General features: G+C 45.8%; 1 protein-coding gene across 1 annotated transcript in view; it reads right to left on the reverse strand.

Moving 5' to 3' along the window:
- The window catches only part of LOC135535889 (tudor domain-containing protein 3-like), a 79,647-nt gene that overhangs the window by 33,238 nt on the left and 26,107 nt on the right, over positions 1-20,302 (reverse strand). Inside the window, 5 exon segments of the mRNA XM_064962300.1 lie at positions 13,280-13,423; positions 14,021-14,192; positions 16,748-16,969; positions 17,239-17,388; positions 19,585-19,656. Coding sequence (XP_064818372.1) covers positions 13,280-13,423; positions 14,021-14,192; positions 16,748-16,969; positions 17,239-17,388; positions 19,585-19,656 — 760 coding nt within the window.

A 20,302-nucleotide genomic window follows, 5' to 3' on the forward strand; every position in this document is an offset into this window, starting at 1 on the left:
GCCTATACTGATAGATAGACCTAGTGCACGGTTCTGTCTGTCTGGTGTCTGACCTGCCTATACTGATAGATAGACCTAGTGCACGGTTCTGTCTGGTGGCTCACCTGCCTATACTGATAGATAGACCTAGTGCACGGTTCTGTCTGTCTGTCTGTCTGGTGTCTGACCTGCCTATACTGATAGATAGACCTAGTGCACGGTTCTGTCTGTCTGGTGACTGACCTGCCTATACTGATAGATAGACCTAGTGCACGGTTCTGTCTGTCTGGTGTCTGACCTGCCTATACTGATAGATAGACCTAGTGCACGGTTCTGTCTGTCTGTCTGTCTGGTGTCTGACCTGCCTATACTGATAGATAGACCTAGTGCCCGGTTCTGTCTGTCTGGTGTCTGACCTGCCTATACTGATAGATAGACCTAGTGCACGGTTCTGTCTGGTGGCTCACCTGCCTATACTGATAGATAGACCTAGTGCCCGGTTCTGTCTGTCTGGTGTCTGACCTGCCTATACTGATAGATAGACCTAGTGCACGGTTCTGACTGTCTGTCTGGTGGCTGACCTGCCTATACTGATAGATAGACCTAGTGCACGGTTCTGTCTGTCTGGTGACTGACCTGCCTATACTGATAGATAGACCTAGTGCACGGTTCTGTCTGTCTGTCTGGTGTCTGACCTGCCTATACTGATAGATAGACCTAGTGCACGGTTCTGTCTGTCTGGTGTCTGACCTGCCTATACTGATAGATAGACCTAGTGCACAGTTCTGTCTGTCTGGTGTCTGACCTGCCTATACTGATAGATAGACCTAGTGCACGGTTCTGTCTGGTGTCTGACCTGCCTATACTGATAGATAGACCTAGTGCACGGTTCTGTCTGTCTGTCTGGTCTCTGACCTGCCTATACTGATAGATAGACCTAGTGCACGGTTCTGTCTGTCTGGTGTCTGACCTGCCTATACTGATAGATAGACCTAGTGCACGGTTCTGTCTGTCTGTCTGGTGTCTGACCTGCCTATACTGATAGATAGACCTAGTGCACAGTTCTGTCTGTCTGTCTGGTGTCTGACCTGCCTATACTGATAGATAGACCTAGTGCACGGTTCTGTCTGTCTGGTGACTGACCTGCCTATACTGATAGATAGACCTAGTGCACGGTTCTGTCTGTCTGTCTGGTGTCTGACCTGTCTATACTGATAGATAGACCTAGTGCACGGTTCTGTCTGTCTGTCTGGTGTCTGACCTGTCTATACTGATAGATAGACCTAGTGCACGGTTCTGTCTGTCTGTCTGGTGTCTGACCTGTCTATACTGATAGATAGACCTAGTGCACGGTTCTGTCTGTCTGGTGTCTGACCTGTCTATACTGATAGATAGACCTAGTGCACGGTTCTGTCTGGTGTCTGACCTGCCTATACTGATAGATAGACCTAGTGCACGGTTCTGTCTGTCTGTCTGGTGACTGACCTGCCTATACTGATAGATAGACCTAGTGCACGGTTCTGTCTGTCTGTCTGGTGTCTGACCTGCCTATACTGATAGATAGACCTAGTGCACGGTTCTGTCTGGTGTCTGACCTGCCTATACTGATAGATAGACCTAGTGCACGGTTCTGTCTGTCTGTCTGGTGTCTGACCTGCCTATACTGATAGATAGACCTAGTGCACGGTTCTGTCTGTCTGTCTGGTGTCTGACCTGCCTATACTGATAGATAGACCTAGTGCACGGTTCTGTCTGGTGTCTGACCTGCCTATACTGATAGATAGACCTAGTGCACGGTTCTGTCTGTCTGTCTGGTGTCTGTCTGCCTATACTGATAGATAGACCTAGTGCACGGTTCTGTCTGTCTGTCTGGTGTCTGACCTGCCTATACTGATAGATAGACCTAGTGCACAGTTCTGTCTGTCTGTCTGGTGTCTGACCTGCCTATACTGATAGATAGACCTAGTGCACGGTTCTGTCTGTCTGTCTGGTGACTGACCTGCCTATACTGATAGATAGACCTAGTGCACGGTTCTGTCTGTCTGGTGTCTGACCTGCCTATACTGATAGATAGACCTAGTGCCCGGTTCTGTCTGTCTGGTGTCTGACCTGCCTATACTGATAGATAGACCTAGTGCACGGTTCTGTCTGTCTGTGACTGTGTCTGACCTGCCTATACTGATAGATAGACCTAGTGCACGGTTCTGTCTAAATATATATAATATATCCCATTTAGCAGACGCTTTTGTCCAAAGCGACTTACAAGTCGGCTGGGGCCACTACTTTTACATATGGGTGGCCCCAGCGGGAATCGAACCCACGACGCTTGGCGTTGCAAGCGCCATGCTCTACCGACTGAGCCACACAGTCTGTCTGGTGACTGACCTGCCTATACTGATAGATAGACCTAGTGCACGGTTCTGTCTGTCTGTCTGTCTGGTGACTGACCTGCCTATACTGATAGATAGACCTAGTGCACGGTTCTGTCTGTCTGTCTGTCTGGTGACTGACCTGCCTATACTGATAGATAGACCTAGTGCACGGTTCTGTCTGTCTGGTGTCTGACCTGCCTATACTGATAGATAGACCTAGTGCACGGTTCTGTCTGTCTGTCTGTCTGTCTGGTGTCTGACCTGCCTATACCTATAGATAGACCTAGTGCACGGTTCTGTCTGTCTGTCTGGTGTCTGACCTGCCTATACTGATAGATAGACCTAGTGCACGGTTCTGTCTGTCTGTCTGGTGTCTGTCTGCCTATACTGATAGATAGACCTAGTGCACGGTTCTGTCTGTCTGGTGTCTGACCTGCCTATACTGATAGATAGACCTAGTGCACGGTTCTGTCTGTCTGTCTGGTGTCTGACCTGCCTATACTGATAGATAGACCTAGTGCACGGTTCTGTCTGGTGGCTCACCTGCCTATACTGATAGATAGACCTAGTGCACGGTTCTGTCTGTCTGGTGACTGACCTGCCTATACTGATAGATAGACCTAGTGCACGGTTCTGTCTGTCTGTCTGGTGTCTGACCTGCCTATACTGATAGATAGACCTAGTGCACGGTTCTGTCTGTCTGGTGTCTGACCTGCCTATACTGATAGATAGACCTAGTGCACGGTTCTGTCTGTCTGGTGTCTGACCTGCCTATACTGATAGATAGACCTAGTGCACGGTTCTGTCTGTCTGGTGTCTGACCTGCCTATACTGATAGATAGACCTAGTGCACGGTTCTGTCTGGTGTCTGACCTGCCTATACTGATAGATAGACCTAGTGCACGGTTCTGTCTGTCTGGTGTCTGACCTGCCTATACTGATAGATAGACCTAGTGCACGGTTCTGTCTGTCTGGTGTCTGACCTGCCTATACTGATAGATAGACCTAGTGCACGGTTCTGTCTGGTGTCTGACCTGCCTATACTGATAGATAGACCTAGTGCACGGTTCTGTCTGTCTGGTGTCTGACCTGCCTATACTGATAGATAGACCTAGTGCACGGTTCTGTCTGTCTGGTGTCTGACCTGCCTATACTGATAGATAGACCTAGTGCCCGGTTCTGTCTGGTGTCTGACCTGCCTATACTGATAGATAGACCTAGTGCCCGGTTCTGTCTGTCTACGGGAACAAATCCTGTCTCCGTTTTCTAAAATCCTGAATCTCAGGAGGCAATTCCTCAAGGAAGATGTATGTTCGGTCTACTAAATGTCTCCTAACTACATTTGAACACAGTGAATAACAGAGTTTTATTTTGTGTCAGTGACTGTACGTTTGTTTACTCCATGTGTCACTCTGTTGTTGTTGTTTGTGTCGCACTGCTTTGCTTTATCTTGGTCAGGGTCGCAGTTGTAAATGAGAACTTGTTCTCAACTGGCCAACCTGGTGAAATAAAGGTGAAATAAAGGTGAAATAAAATTGGCAAGTCATGGTATTTAACAAGATGTAAAGATGGGTCTGTGAGCAGGTCGGCAGGCTGTACGATTGTTTATCCCACAGGCAGCTCAAGATTAATTTGATGGACAGTTCTGGACACCTCGTGATGGACGTTCGTCCCACCTCAGAAGCGACCTTCCTTGAAAGACAAGTAGAATACCCGTTCAGCGGGCGCCGACTCTCCAGAGAACTTTTGGTTTTGGCATTTAAAAAGCTGTCGTGTACACTTTACAGACAAACATACCGAAGCAAGAGGTGCTTTCCAGGGGATATGACTGGGGAGATTTCACTGTCTGACTGAGGGAGATTTCACTGTCTGACCGAGGGAGATATCACTGTCTGACTGAGGGAGATTTTACTGTCTGACTGAGGGAGATTTCACTGTCTGACTGAGGGAGATTTCACTGTCTGACTGAGGGAGATTTCACTGTCTGACTGAGGGAGATTTCACTGTCTGACTGAGGGAGATTTCACTGTCTGACCGAGGGAGATTTCACTGTCTGACCGAGGGAGATTTCACTGTCTGACTGAGGGAGATTTCACTGTCTGACCGAGGGAGATTTCACTGTCTGACTGAGGGAGATTTCACTGTCTGACTGAGGGAGATTTCACTGTCTGACTGAGGGAGATTTTACTTCACTGTCTGACTGAGGGAGATTTCACTGTCTGTCCCTAGAGGTCCTTATTAGGACCATTATTCTGCATCGAGAATTAATTATTCTGCATCATGAATTAATTATTCAGCAAGGTGAATTAATTATTCTGCATCATGAATTAATTATTCTGCATTGTGAATTAATTATTCTGCATTGTGAATTAATTATTCTGCATTGTGAATTAATAGGACCATTATTCTGCATCGAGAATTAATTATTCTGCATCATGAATTAATTATTCAGCCAGGTGAATTAATTATTCTGCATCATGAATTAATTATTCTGCATTGTGAATTAATTATTCTGCATTGTGAATTAATTATTCTGCAGGGTGAATTAATTATTCTGCATTGTGAATTAATTATTCTGCATTGTGAATTAATTATTCTGCAGGGTGAATTAATTATTCTGCATTGTGAATTAATTATTCTGCATCGTGAATGAATTATTCTGCAGGGTGAATTAATTATTCTGCAGGGTGAATTAATTATTCTGCAGGGTGAATTAATTATTCAGCAGGGTGAATTAATTATTCTGCATTGTGAATTAATTATTCTGCAGGGTGAATTAATTATTCTGCATTGTGAATTAATTATTCTGCAGGGTGAATTAATTATTCTGCAGGGTGAATTAATTATTCTGCAGGGTGAATTAATTATTCTGCAGGGTGAATTAATTATTCTGCAGGGTGAATTAATTATTCTGCAGGGTGAATTAATTATTCTGCATCATGAATTAATTATTCTGCAGGGTGAATTAATTATTCAGCATTGTGAATTAATAGGATCATTATTCTGCATTGTAAATTGACGTGGAATTTTCAGATTTTTTTGTATAGCGTTAACAGAAAATTATTTGCAAAAAAATGCAGATTAAACGTTAAGCAAAATTGTCGATTGGTCACATCCCATTGGTCACGTCCCATTGGTCACGTCCCATTGGTCACATCCCATTGGTCACATCCCTAACGTGTACACACACAAACATGCTTAATAAGTTCTAGATACGGTCTTTTAATTGGAGACCTGAGAAACAAATCAAATCGAAACAAACATCATTAGATACTTTTTTTTTTAAACAAAGAAGGCAGAAACTAAAGTCATTGCCAGAGTTCAGTAAAAAATGATCCCAAACTCTGGTTTCAAACATCTAAACACTTGAAATGAGCCCAAACATCAAACAGTAATGTCTCCTCATGAAAGGCAGGAAATGAAACCCAACCCTCTCTGTTGACTGTGTCCACTTCCCCTCTGTGGTGAACCATATGTCAGTTTGTCGCCATGCCGACACACTGATGTCAGAGACTTAACTAACGGCAGCACTGGTTTATACAGATTAATACCCTCTGTAGAGAGACACAGACCATCTGGCCTGGCTCCTCACTGTAACCACCAGAGGAGAGGACAGCACTACGGCACCAGAGACTACAGCACCAGAGACAGGAATACAGCACCAGAGACTACAGCACCAGAGACTACAGCACCAGAGACTACAGCACCAGAGACTACAGCACCAGAGACAGGACTACAGCACCAGAGACTACAGCACCAGAGACAGGACTACAGCACCAGAGACAGGACTACAGCAGCAGAGACAGGACTACAGCACCAGAGACAGGACTACAGAACCAGAGACAGGACTACAGCACCAGAGACTACAGCACCAGAGACTACAGCACCAGAGACTACAGCACCAGAGACTACAGCACCAGAGACTACAGCACCAGAGACTACAGCACCAGAGACTACAGCACCAGAGACAGGACGACGGCACCAGAGACTACAGCACCAGAGACAGGACTACAGCACCGGAGACTACAGCACCAGAGACAGGACTACAGCACCGGAGACTACAGCACCGGAGACAGGACGACGGCACCAGAGACTACAGCACCAGAGACAGGACTACAGCACCAGAGACAGGACTACAGCACCAGAGACAGGACTACAGCACCGGAGACTACAGCACCAGAGACAGGACTACAGCACCAGAGACTATAACACCAGAGACAGGACTACAGCACCAGAGACAGGATGACAGCACCAGAGACAGGACTACAGCACCAGAGACAGGACTACAGCACCAGAGACTAAAGCACCAGAGACAGGACTGCAGCACCAGAGACAATACCACCAGAGACTATAACACCAGAGACTATAACACCAGAGACAGGACTACAGCACCAGAGACTACAGCACCAGAGACTACAGCACCAGAGACAGGACTACAGCATAAGAGACTACAGCACCAGAGACAATAACACCAGAGACTATAACACCAGAGACAGGACTAGGGACTATAACACCAGAGACTATAACACCAGAGACAGGACTACAGCACCAGAGACAGGACGAGAGACTATAACACCAGAGACTATAACACCAGAGACTATAACACCAGAGACTATAACACCAGAGACTGTAACACCAGAGACAGGACTAGAGACTATAACACCAGAGACTATAACACCAGAGACAGGACTACAGCACCAGAGACTATAACACTAGAGACTATCACACCAGAGACTATAACACTAGAGAATATAACACCAGAGACTATTACACCAGAGACTATAACACCAGAGACTATTACACCAGAGACTATAACACCAGAGACTCTAACACCAGAGACTATAACACCAGAGACTATAACACCAGAGACATGACTACAGGACTAGAGACTCTAACACCAGAGACTCTAACACCAGAGACTATAACACCAGAGACTATAACACCAGAGACAGGACTACAGGACTAGAGACTCTAACACCAGAGACTCTAACACCAGAGACTATAACACCAGAGACTATAACACTAGAGACTATAACACCAGAGACTATTACACCAGAGACAGGACTAGAGACAGGACAACAGCACCAGAGTCAGGACTACGGCACCAGAGACAGGACTACAGCACCAGAGACTACAGCACCAGAGACAGGACTACAGCACCAGAGACAGGACTACAGCACCAGAGACAGGACTACAGAACCAGAGACAGGACTACAGAACCAGAGACTACAGCACCAGAGACAGGACTACAGCATGAGAGACTACAGCACCAGAGACTATAACACCAGAGACTATACTACCAGAGACTATAACACCAGAGACTATAACACCAGAGACAGGACTAGAGACTATAACACCAGAGACAGGAATACAGCACCAGAGACAGGACTAGAGACTACAACACCAGAGACAATAACACCAGAGACAGGACTAGAGACTATAACACCACAGACTATAAAACCAGAGACAGGACTAGAGACTATAACACCACAGACTATAACACCAGAGACAGGACTAGAGACTATAACACCAGAGACTATAAAACCAGAGACAGGACTAGAGACTATAACACCAGAGACTATAACACCAGAGACAGGACAACAGCACCAGAGACTATAACACCAGAGACTATAACACGAGAGACTATAACACCAGAGACTATAACACCAGAGACAGGACTACAGGACTAGAGACTCTAACACCAGAGACTATAACACCAGAGACAATAACACCAGAGACTATAACACCAGAGACAGGACTACAGCACCAGAGACTATAACACCAGAGACAGGACTACAGGACAAGAGACTATAGCACCAGAGACAGGACTACAGGACTAGAGACTATAACACCAGAGACAGGACTACAGGACTAGAGACTATAACACCAGAGACTATAACACCAGAGACAGGACTACAGGACTAGAGACTATGAACCCTGGTCTCCAGAGGAGAACGGTACATGTTCATGGAGCCACTTCAACACAGATATACACCATACACTATAACACCAGAGACAGGACTAGAGACTATAACACCAGAGACAGGACTACAGGACTACATTTACATTTACATTTAAGTCATTTAGCAGACGCTCTTATCCAGAGCGACTTACAAATTGGTGAATTCACTTTCTGACATCCAGAGACTAAAACACCAGAGACAGGACTACAGGACTAGAGACTATAACACCAGAGACTATAACACCAGAGACAGGACTAGAGACTATAACACCAGAGACTATAACACCAGAGACAGGACTAGAGACTATAACACCAGAGACTATAACACCAGAGACAGGACTAGAGACTAACACCAGAGACTATAACACCAGAGACTATAACACCAGAGACAGGACTACAGGACTAGAGACTATAACACCAGAGACAGGACTACAGGACTAGAGACTATAACACCAGAGACTATAACACCAGAGACAGGACTACAGGACTAGAGACTATGAACCCTGGTCTCCAGAGGAGAACGGTACATGTTCATGGAGCCACTTCAACACAGATATACACCATACACTATAACACCAGAGACAGGACTAGAGACTATAACACCAGAGACAGGACTACAGGACTAGAGACTATAACACCAGAGACTATAACACCAGAGACAGGACTACAGGACTAGAGACTATAACACCAGAGACAGGACTAGAGACTATAACACCAGAGACAGGACTACAGGACTAGAGACTATAACACCAGAGACAGGGCTACAGGACTAGAGACTATAACACCAGAGACTATAACACCAGAGACAGGACTACAGGACTAGAGACTATGAACCCTGGTCTCCAGAGGAGAACGGTACATGTTCATGGAGCCACTTCAACACAGATATACACCATACACTATAACTCCAGAGACAGGACTAGAGACTATAACACCAGAGACAGGACTACAGGACTACATTTACATTTACATTTAAGTCATTTAGCAGACGCTCTTATCCAGAGCGACTTACAAATTGGTGAATTCACTTTCTGACATCCAGAGACTATAACACCAGAGACAGGACTACAGGACTAGAGACTATAACACCAGAGACTATAACACCAGAGACAGGACTAGAGACTATAACACCAGAGACTATAACACCAGAGACAGGACTAGAGACTATAACACCAGAGACTATAACACCAGAGACAGGACTAGAGACTAACACCAGAGACTATAACACCAGAGACTATAACACCAGAGACAGGACTACAGGACTAGAGACTATAACACCAGAGACAGGACTACAGGACTAGAGACTATAACACCAGAGACTATAACACCAGAGACAGGACTACAGGACTAGAGACTATGAACCCTGGTCTCCAGAGGAGAACGGTACATGTTCATGGAGCCACTTCAACACAGATTTACACAGTACATCGTTTCTTACAAAAGTCTATATTTCTTATAAAAATGTACAATACTTGAAGGAGTTTTGAATGACAGTTCATCTTTGATGCTGGAGTTTGAATCAGAAAGAAAAACAGGAACAGAAAGAAAGGTATTATCTACCTGGAAGAGAAAACTACCCTTTTCAAAATATGTCACAAATAGCTGTAACAAACTGCTATGTGCTTTGTAGAAACAAAATGTCAGGTTGAAAGCAGGCGTCACAGCGGGATAAAAGTAGAGGAAGGGAGCGATCCCTGCTGGGACCTCGCTCTCCCATCAATGTGCATGAACTCAGGAGCAAAGTAAAGTAGAGACCGGAGATTCAGCAACTCTTGGAAGACAATGGAAGTAGATAAAATTGCTTCTTTATTGTTAAAACCAATATGCGTTTAAACTGTAGCCAAAAACCCCTGATGAACACTATTGCTAAAGGACTCAGATTTACAAATCCTTCTTTAAGAAATTTCTTCTTAACTGTCATTTTTTTTCCTTAACTAGACTTCTGAAAAAAGTTAAGCAAAGTTGCTATTCCTCAATAAAGTTATTGGAAATGTTCTTGCGCTTTTTTTTGTTGCTATGTTTCTTCCTCTAAGAAAAACGAAGAAATGGGATTCTTGAAAATAATGCTTTAGGATTTCTTCTTGGAAATGTACTTAACTTTAGGACAGCTGAACCCTTGTCTTGTGCAGACCGGGCCCAGGCCGTGAGCATTTTAAAAAACACATTATAACTAAAAACATCAATGTAAACCTTCACTTGAAAAGCTTTTGACATATTTGACTAAATAATGAATATTAAAATAATAATAATAATAATTGTTGAAATGGTCATTTAAAATCAAATGATGACAAAGCTAAATGTATTGCTAATAAAATAACAATAGTCAAAAACAGAATAATCAAACAGGTATATGTAGTGATTCAAAGCTTACTATGACACTGTACATTAAAAAGGATGGAAGATCTTTGGGTAGCTGCTCGAGAGGGAGAACCCACAGAGACCTCTTAAAAGATCGGATGGATCCTCTACATGTCCCTGACCATGTTCTAATGAGGAAATATCGACGACCACCACACTCTATCATGTACTTGGCTGACATTCTAAATTAAAACTTAAAAAAGACCATGAGATCAAGCCCTCTTCCAATCATCCTACAAATCATGATAGCCCTGAGATGCCAAGCATCGGGAACCTTTCAAGCCTTTTGCTTGCAGGGACAGGGGGAGCTAGTCCTCTGTGAGCCGGGTGGTTAGTGCAGTGCGTGATGCACTATGTCGTCAAAGTGCAAAGACGAATCAAGTTCCCATCAACTGAAGCTGAACAAATAAGCGCCAAACAAATGTTTGAGGATGCAAACTTCCCCAGGAAGGAAGCAGACTATTGGTAAAGGACAGGACTCCTAACTGTACCTTGTAGGGAGAAGACTATTGGTAAAGGACAGGACTCCTAACTGTACCTTGTAGGGAGAAGACTATTGGTAAAGGACAGGACTCCTAACTGTACCTTGTAGGGAGAAGACTATTGGTAAAGGACAGGACTCCTAACTGTACCTTGTAGGGAGAAGACTATTGGTAAAGGACAGGACTCCTAACTGTACCTTGTAGGGAGAAGACTATTGGTAAAGGACAGGACTCCCTAATTGTACCTTCTAGGGAGAAGACTATTGGTAAAGGACAGGACTCCTAACTGTACCTTGTAGGGAGAAGACTATTGGTAAAGGACAGGACTGTACCTTGTAGGGAGAAGACTATTGGTAAAGGACAGGACTCCTAACTGTACCTTGTAGGGAGAAGACTATTGGTAAAGGACAGGACTGTACCTTGTAGGGAGAAGACTATTGGTAAAGGACAGGACTCCTAACTGTACCTTGTAGAGAGAAGACTATTGGTAAAGGACAGGACTCCTAACTGTACCTTGTAGGAAGAAGACTATTGGTAAAAGGACAGGACTGTACCTTGTAGGGAGAAGACTATTGGTAAAGGACAGGACTCCTAACTGTACCTTGTAGAGAGAAGACTATTGGTAAAGGACAGGACTCCCTAACTGTACCTTGTAGGGAGAAGACTATTGGTAAAGGACAGGACTCCTAACTGTACCTTGTAGGGAGAAGACTATTGGTAAAGGACAGGACTCCTAACTGTACCTTGTAGGGAGAAGACTATTGGTAAAGAACAGGACTGTACCTTGTAGGGAGAAGACTATTGGTAAAGGACAGGACTCCTAACTGTACCTTGTAGAGAGAAGACTATTGGTAAAGGACAGGACTGTACCTTGTAGTGAGAAGACTATTGGTAAAGGACAGGACTGTACCTTGTAGGGAGAAGACTATTGGTAAAGGACAGGACTGTACCTTGTAGTGAGAAGACTATTGGTAAAGGACAGGACTGTACCTTGTAGGGAGAAGACACTATTGGTAAAGGACAGGACTCCCTAACTGTACCTTGTAGGGAGAAGACTATTGGTAAAGGACAGGACTCCTAACTGTACCTTGTAGGGAGAAGACTATTGGTAAAGAACAGGACTCCTAACTGTACCTTGTAGAGAGAAGACTATTGGTAAAGGACAGGACTCCCTAACTGTACCTTGTAGGGAGAAGACTATTGGTAAAGGACAGGACTCCCTAACTGTACCTTGTAGGGAGAAGACTATTGGTAAAGGACAGGACTCCTAACTGTACCTTGTAGGGAGAAGACTATTGGTAAAGAACAGGACTGTACCTTGTAGGGAGAAGACTATTGGTAAAGGACAGGACTCTTAACTGTACCTTGTAGGGAGAAGACTATTGGTAAAGAACAGGACTGTACCTTGTAGGGAGAAGACTATTGGTAAAGGACAGGACTCCTAACTGTACCTTGTAGGGAGAAGACTATTGGTAAAGGACAGGACTGTACCTTGTAGGGAGAAGACTATTGGTAAAGGACAGGACTCCTAACTGTACCTTGTAGGGAGAAGACTATTGGTAAAGGACAGGACTGTACCTTGTAGGGAGAAGACTATTGGTAAAGAACAGGACTCCTAACTGTACCTTGTAGGGAGAAGACTATTGGTAAAGGACAGGACTGTACCTTGTAGGGAGAAGACTATTGGTAAAGGACAGGACTCCTAACTGTACCTTGTAGGGAGAAGACTATTGGTAAAGGACAGGACTGTACCTTGTAGGGAGAAGACTATTGGTAAAGAACAGGACTGTACCTTGTAGGGAGAAGACTATTGGTAAAGGACAGGACTCCTAACTGTACCTTGTAGGGAGAAGACTATTGGTAAAGAACAGGACTGTACCTTGTAGGGAGAAGACTATTGGTAAAGGACAGGACTCCTAACTGTACCTTGTAGGGAGAAGACTATTGGTAAAGGACAGGACTGTACCTTGTAGGGAGAAGACTATTGGTAAAGGACAGGACTGTACCTTGTAGGGAGAAGACTATTGGTAAAGAACAGGACTGTACCTTGTAGGGAGAAGACTATTGGTAAAGGACAGGACTGTACCTTGTAGGGAGAAGACTATTGGTAAAGGACAGGACTGTACCTTGTAGGGAGAAGCTCCCCATCTTGGATTCCAGGAAGTCGAACAGAGTGCTGGGTCCTGACGGTCTTCCTCCTGCTCCCTCCTCCTCATCCTCACCCCCAAACCTACTGGACCGACCCCGACCACGACCCCTTCCTCTGTCTGCTGCATGGAGGAAACAGACGCAGCAGAAACGTCACAGTGGGATTCTATAGTTATTACGTAGTAGGTCATGTTGTAGGCTTACCTCTGGGTGGGGGGGGCTTACTTCTGGGTGGGGGGGCTTACCTCCGGGCGGGGGGGGGAGCAGGGCTTACCTCTGGGTGGGGGGGGGGGGAGCAGGGCTTACCTCTGGGTGGGGGGGGGGAGCAGGGCTTACCTCTGGGTGGGGGGGGGGCTTACCTCTGGGTGGGAGCAGGGCTTACTTCTGGGTGGGGGGGGCTTACCTCTGGGTGGGGGGGGAGCAGGGCTTACCTCTGGGTGGGGGGGGGGAGCAGGGCTTACCTCTGGGTGGGGGGGATGGGAGCAGGGCTTACTTCTGGGTGGGGGGGGGCTTACCTCTGGGTGGGGTGGGGGGCTTACCTCTGGGTGGGGGGGTGGGAGCAGGGCTTACTTCTGGGTGGGGGGGCTTACCTCTGGGTGGGGGGGGGCTTACCTCTGGGTGGGGGGAGCAGGGCTTACTTCTGGGTGGGGGGCTTACCTCTGGATGGGGGGGGGGGGGGCAGGGCTTACCTCTGGATGGGGGGGGGGAGTAGGGCTTACCTCTGGGTGGGGGTCTGCTGGGTTCCTCGGGGGGTGGGGGGGGTTTGAAGGTCCCCGTCAGTAGACTGTTGAGAGCCACCTCCATGTTGTTGTTGTTGTCCATCAGGGCCTGACGAGCATCCTCCTTATCAAACCCCATCTCCATAATGTCCCTTAGGGCCCGCTCATCCACCTAGAGAGAGGGGGATGGAGGGATGGGAGGGAGGGATGGGAGGGAGGATGGAGGGGTGGGAGGGGGATGGAGGGATGGGAGGGGGGATGGAGGGATGGGAGGGAGGATGGAGGGATGGGAGGGGGATGGAGGGATGGGAGGGAGGATGGAGGGATGGAGGGAGGGGGGATGGAGGGATGGGAGGGGCGTTCAAATGGGGGAGGGGAGTTCAAATGGGGAGTATATTGACATAACATGACATTTGAAATGTCTTTATTATGTTGGAACTTAGGAGAGGTGACACTTCGCTTAATTCAATTTTCTGGGCTTTACTGGCATGGAAAACATACATTAACGTTGCCAAAGCAAGTGGAATAGATAAACAGAAGTGAAATAAACAACTAAAATGAACAGTAAACATTACACTCACAGAAGCTCCAAAAGAATAAAGACATTTCAAATGTCATGTATAAATACAGTGCTCTGGTCTTCATTAACCCCCCCACCACACATATTTGGACACCTCCCTCTCTGGTCTTCATTAACCCCCCCACCCACACATATTTGAACCCCTCCCTCTCTGGTCTTCATTAACCCCCACACATATTTGAACCCCTCCCTCTCTGGTCTTCATTAACCCCCCCCCCACACACATATTTGAACTCCTCCCTCTCTGGTCTTCATTAACCCCCCCCACACACATATTTGAACTCCTCCCTCTCTGGTCTTCATTAACCCCCCCACACACATATTTGAACTCCTCCCTCTCTGGTCTTCATTAACCCCCCCACACATATTTGAACTCCTCCCTCTCTGGTCTTCATTAACCCCCCCACACACATATTTGAACTCCTCTCTCTCTGGTCTTCATTAACCCCCCCACACATATTTGAACTCCTCCCTCTCTGGTCTTCATTACCCCCCACACACATATTTGAACTCCTCCCTCTCTGGTCTTCATTACCCCCCCACACACATATTTGAACTCCTCCCTCTCTGGTCTTCATTAACCCCCCCCCCCCCCACCACACATATTTGAACTCCTCCCTCTCTGGTCTACATTAACCCCCCCACACATATTTGAACTCCTCCCTCTCTGGTCTTCATTAACCCCCCCACCCACACATATTTGAACTCCTCCCTCTCTGGTCTACATTAACCCCCCCCACACATATTTGAACTCCTCCCTCTCTGGTCTTCATTAACCCCCCCCACCCACACATATTTGAACTCCTCTCTCTCTGGTCTTCATTAACCCCCCCCCCCCCACACATATTTGAACTCCTCCCTCTCTGGTCTTCATTAACCCCCCCCCCCACACATATTTGAACTCCTCCCTCTCTGGTCTTCATTAACCCCCCCCCAACACATATTTGAACTCCTCCCTCTCTGGTCTTCATTAACCCCCACACATATTTGAAGTCCTCCCTCTCTGGTCTTCATTAACCCCCCCACACATATTTGAAGTCCTCCCTCTCTGGTCTTCATTAACCCCCCCATTTGAACTTCCCTCTCTCTCTCTGGTTTTCATTGACCCCCCCCCCCACACACACATTTTAACTTCTCTCTCTCTGGTCTTCATTCACCCCCCCCCCCCATTTGATCTTCCCTCTCTCAGGTCTTCATTCACCCCATAAAACTCCATCCACAGTTCATCACCACTTCTACTGTCGTCTGCTCAAGATTAACAGCCTTTCTATTCTACTGAGACTCCTCAGATTATCTCCTTAATCTGTTACCCTCTCCTGTCCCCCCCCTCCCCCATCCTCCCCCTCTCCCCCTCCACCCTCCACCTCTCCTGTCCCCTCCTCCCCCATCCTCCCCCTCCCCCTCCACCTCGCTCCCTCCTCTCCCCCCACCCCTCCCGTCAAGACGCACTGAGGAGGAAACATAGCCCATGTCCCAAATGGCATTCTATTCCCTACTTGCAAAACTAGTGCACTGTATAGGGAATAGGGTCTAAAGTAGTGCACTATAGAGGGAATAGGGTCTAAAGTAGAGCACTATAGAGGGAATAGGGTCTAAAGTAGTGCACTATAGAGGAAATAGGGTCTAAAGTAGTGCACTATATGGGGAATCAGGTCTAAAGTAGTGCACTATAGAGGGAATATGGTGCCCTTTGGGAGACGGCCTAATGGGGGAAGGGAGGGGTCTTACTGCAAGCCAGGAGTCTACATTACACAACTGAATGAAAGACTCGTTGTTGTTGAGGCCCAGTCCCACATCGTCTGAAACCGATGAGGGTCCCTGACATTATTTCACAATCAGACCCTAAACCATCATCTGACTCTGACACCAAAACGGCTCAATAAAAACCTAAAGCAGAGACACTGCAAACCAGGAATCTAGATTAAACACATTAATTAAGCTGACTTCTTGTTGTTGTTGTGAAGCCCAGAACCAGAGAGCCAAGGCATATTTTACCAGAGTTATTCTCCTGACCACAAAGATCTCAAACATTTTCAATTAAAACTGAAAGGAGCCAGGGGTTTGGGGGCTTTTAGACAGAGGGAAAGAGACCCACCCGCCTACACAGAGCTAAGGGAAACACTGGGTCAAAAGGTCAAAGCCCTCACCAGCTCGCGGTAATTGCCTCGTTCCCGGTAGTTTGGTTGTTCCCGGTAACTCCCGAGCTCTCTGTAGTTTCCCTCTGGACGGCTGGACTCCTCCGTCCTCTCCTCTCGTCTCTGCCGGTACGAGTCCCTGTCTCCTCGGTCTCCTCCTCCTCGCCGGTCCCGACCGCCAGTATTAACGAGGTTCCCGCCAGCATTGCCTCCGCCGCCAAACGTCCGAGTTCCCTTCAGAGGAGGTCAAAAGACACTCAGAGCTGGATTCCCACGGAGCAGACAGACAAAGTCTCTTCCTGGACTAAACAGCTGTTTTACAATGGAGAATCTGTGTCTGGGAAACTGGCCCTTAAGATACAACAAGCCAGTAGAAACAGAACCAACTCACACAGTGGGACACGGACAGAGTTTCACAGACATGAGTGGTCCAGTTACTATAGCTATGACAACAGGGATAAAACCAAACACACACACGCGCACACACACACACACACACACACCTCTTTGTTTTTGGCCACTTCAGCGATGGCTGCTAGCCTCTGCTTCTCAAACTCTTCGTTCTCGTCAGCCGTCTTCACCACACTGGTGCTGACCAGAGTCTTCCTGGTGTCCAGCTCTCTGGAGTCCACTTCCTCATTCCTTACACACTTCTGAGGAGCACAGAGAGACGACAATTTCATCCGTCTGATTGGTTAGTCAACGGAGAGAGAATCAGTCTGATTGGTTAGTCAACGGAGACAGAATCAGTCTGATTGGTTAGTCAACAGAGAGAGAATCAGTCTGATTGGTTAGTCAACGGAGAGAGAATCAGTCTGATTGGTTAGTCAACGGAGACAGAATCAGTCTGATTGGTTAGTCAACAGAGAGAGAATCAGTCTGATTGGTTAGTCAACGGAGAGAGAATCAGTCTGATTGGTTAGTCAACAGAGAGAGAATCAGTCTGATTGGTTAGTCAACGGAGAGAGAATCAGTCTGATTGGTTAGTCAACGGAGACAGAATCAGTCTGATTGGTTAGTCAACAGAGAGAGAATCAGTCTGATTGGTTAGTCAACGGAGAGAGAATCAGTCTGATTGGTTAGTCAACAGAGAGAGAATCAGTCTGATTGGTTAGTCAACGGAGAGAGAATCAGTCTAATTGGTTAGTTAACGGAGAGAGAATCAGTCTGATTGGTTAGTCAACAGAGAGAGAATCAGTCTGATTGGTTAGTCAACGGAGAGAGAATCAGTCTGATTGGTTAGTCAACAGAGAGAGAATCAGTCTGATTGGTTAGTCAACGGAGAGAGAATCAGTCTAATTGGTTAGTCAACGGAGAGAGAATCAGTCTGATTGGTTAGTCAACGGAGAGAGAATCAGTCTGATTGGTTAGTCAACGGAGAGAGAATCAGTCTGATTGGTTAGTTAACGGAGAGAGAATCAGTCTGATTGGTTAGTCAACGGAGAGAGAATCAGTCTGATTGGTTAGTCAACGGAGAGAGAATCAGTCTGATTGGTTAGTCAACAGAGAGAGAATCAGTCTGATTGGTTAGTCAACGGAGAGAGAATCAGTCTGATTGGTTAGTCAACGGAGAGAGAATCAGTCTGATTGGTTAGTCAGAGAGAGAATCAGTCTGATTGGTTAGTCAGAGAGAGAATCAGTCTGATTGGTTAGTCAACGGAGAGAGAATCAGTCTGATTGGTTAGTCAACAGAGAGAGAATCAGTCTGATTGGTTAGTCAACGGAGAGAGAATCAGTCTGATTGGTTAGTCAACGGAGAGAGAATCAGTCTGATTGGTTAGTCAACGGAGAGAGAATCAGTCTGATTGGTTAGTTAACGGAGAGAGAATCAGTCTGATTGGTTAGTCAACGGAGAGAGAATCAGTCTGATTGGTTAGTCAACGGAGACAGAATCAGTCTGATTGGTTAGTCAACGGAGAGAGAATCAGTCTGATTGGTTAGTCAACGGAGAGAGAATCAGTCTGATTGGTTAGTCAACAGAGAGAGAATCAGTCTGATTGGTTAGTTAACGGAGAGAGAATCAGTCTGATTGGTTAGTCAACAAAGAGAGAATCAGTCTGATTGGTTAGTCAACAAAGAGAGAATCAGTCTGATTGGTTAGTCAACGGAGACAGAATCAGTCTGATTGGTTAGTCAACGGAGAATCAGTCTGATTGGTTAGTCAACGGAGAATCAGTCTGATTGGTTAGTCAACGGAGAGAGAATCAGTCTGATTGGCTAGTGAACAGAGAGAGAATCAGTCTGATTGGTTAGTCAACGGAGAGAGAATCAGTCTGATTGGTTAGTCAACGGAGAATCAGTCTGATTGGTTAGTCAACAAAGAGAGAATCAGTCTGATTGGTTAGTCAACAAAGAGAGAATCAGTCTGATTGGTTAGTCAACGGAGACAGAATCAGTCTGATTGGTTAGTCAACGGAGAATCAGTCTGATTGGTTAGTCAACGGAGAGAGAATCAGTCTGATTGGTTAGTCAACGGAGAGAGAATCAGTCTGATTGGTTAGTCAACGGAGAGAGAATCAGTCTGATTGGCTAGTCAACGGAGACAGAATCAGTCTGATTGGGTAGTTAACAGAGAGAATCAGTCTGATTGGTTAGTCAACAGAGAGAGAATCAGTCTGATTGGTTAGTCAACGGAGACAGAATCAGTCTGATTGGCTAGTCAACGGAGAGAGAATCAGTCTGATTGGCTAGTCAACGGAGAGAGAATCAGTCTGATTGGCTAGTCAACGGAGACAGAATCAGTCTGATTGGCTAGTCAACGGAGAGAGAATCAGTCTGATTGGTTAGTCAGAGAGAGAATCAGTCTGATTGGCTGTGCATGGAACCAGTTAAATATTGGCAGGTCGTACCTGTCCGAAGGGCACGAAGGGAGGGGCTCCACCTTCTCTTCCGATGTTACTCCTGCTGTGTTTGGCCAAGCTCTGGAGGTCAAAGGGGAGAAGAACTTAGAACGCCCTTGAGTATATATTTAGACATTCTTAATTCCATTCCTTTATTTAGATTTGTGTGTATGTGTTGTGTAATTAGATGTGTGTGTATTGGGTATATGTTGTGTAATTAGATGTGTGTGTATTGGGTATATGTTGTGTAATTAGATGTGTGTGTGTATTGGGTATATGTTGTGTAATTAGATGTGTGTGTATTGGGTATATGTTGTGTAATTAGATGTGTGTGTATTGGGTATATGTTGTGTAGATGTGTGTGTATTAGGTATATGTTGTGTAATTAGATGTGTGTGTGTATTGGGTATGTGTTGTGTAATTAGATGTGTGTGTGTATTGGGTATGTGTTGTGTAATTAGATGTGTGTGTGTATTGGGTATGTGTTGTGTAATTAGATGTGTGTGTATTGGGTATATGTTGTGTAGATGTGTGTGTATTGGGGATATGTTGTGTAATTAGATGTGTGTGTGTATTGGGTATATGTTGTGGAAATAGATGTGTGTGTGAATTGGGTATATGTTGTGTAGATGTGTGTGTATTGGGTATATGTTGTGTAACTAGAAGTGTGTGTATTGGGTATATGTTGTGTAGATGTGTGTGTATTGGGTATATGTTATGTAATTAG

The sequence above is a fragment of the Oncorhynchus masou genome, unplaced genomic scaffold, assembly GCF_036934945.1.
Source record: "Oncorhynchus masou masou isolate Uvic2021 unplaced genomic scaffold, UVic_Omas_1.1 unplaced_scaffold_528, whole genome shotgun sequence".
In the NCBI taxonomy this organism is placed as follows: Eukaryota; Metazoa; Chordata; class Actinopteri; order Salmoniformes; family Salmonidae; genus Oncorhynchus; species Oncorhynchus masou.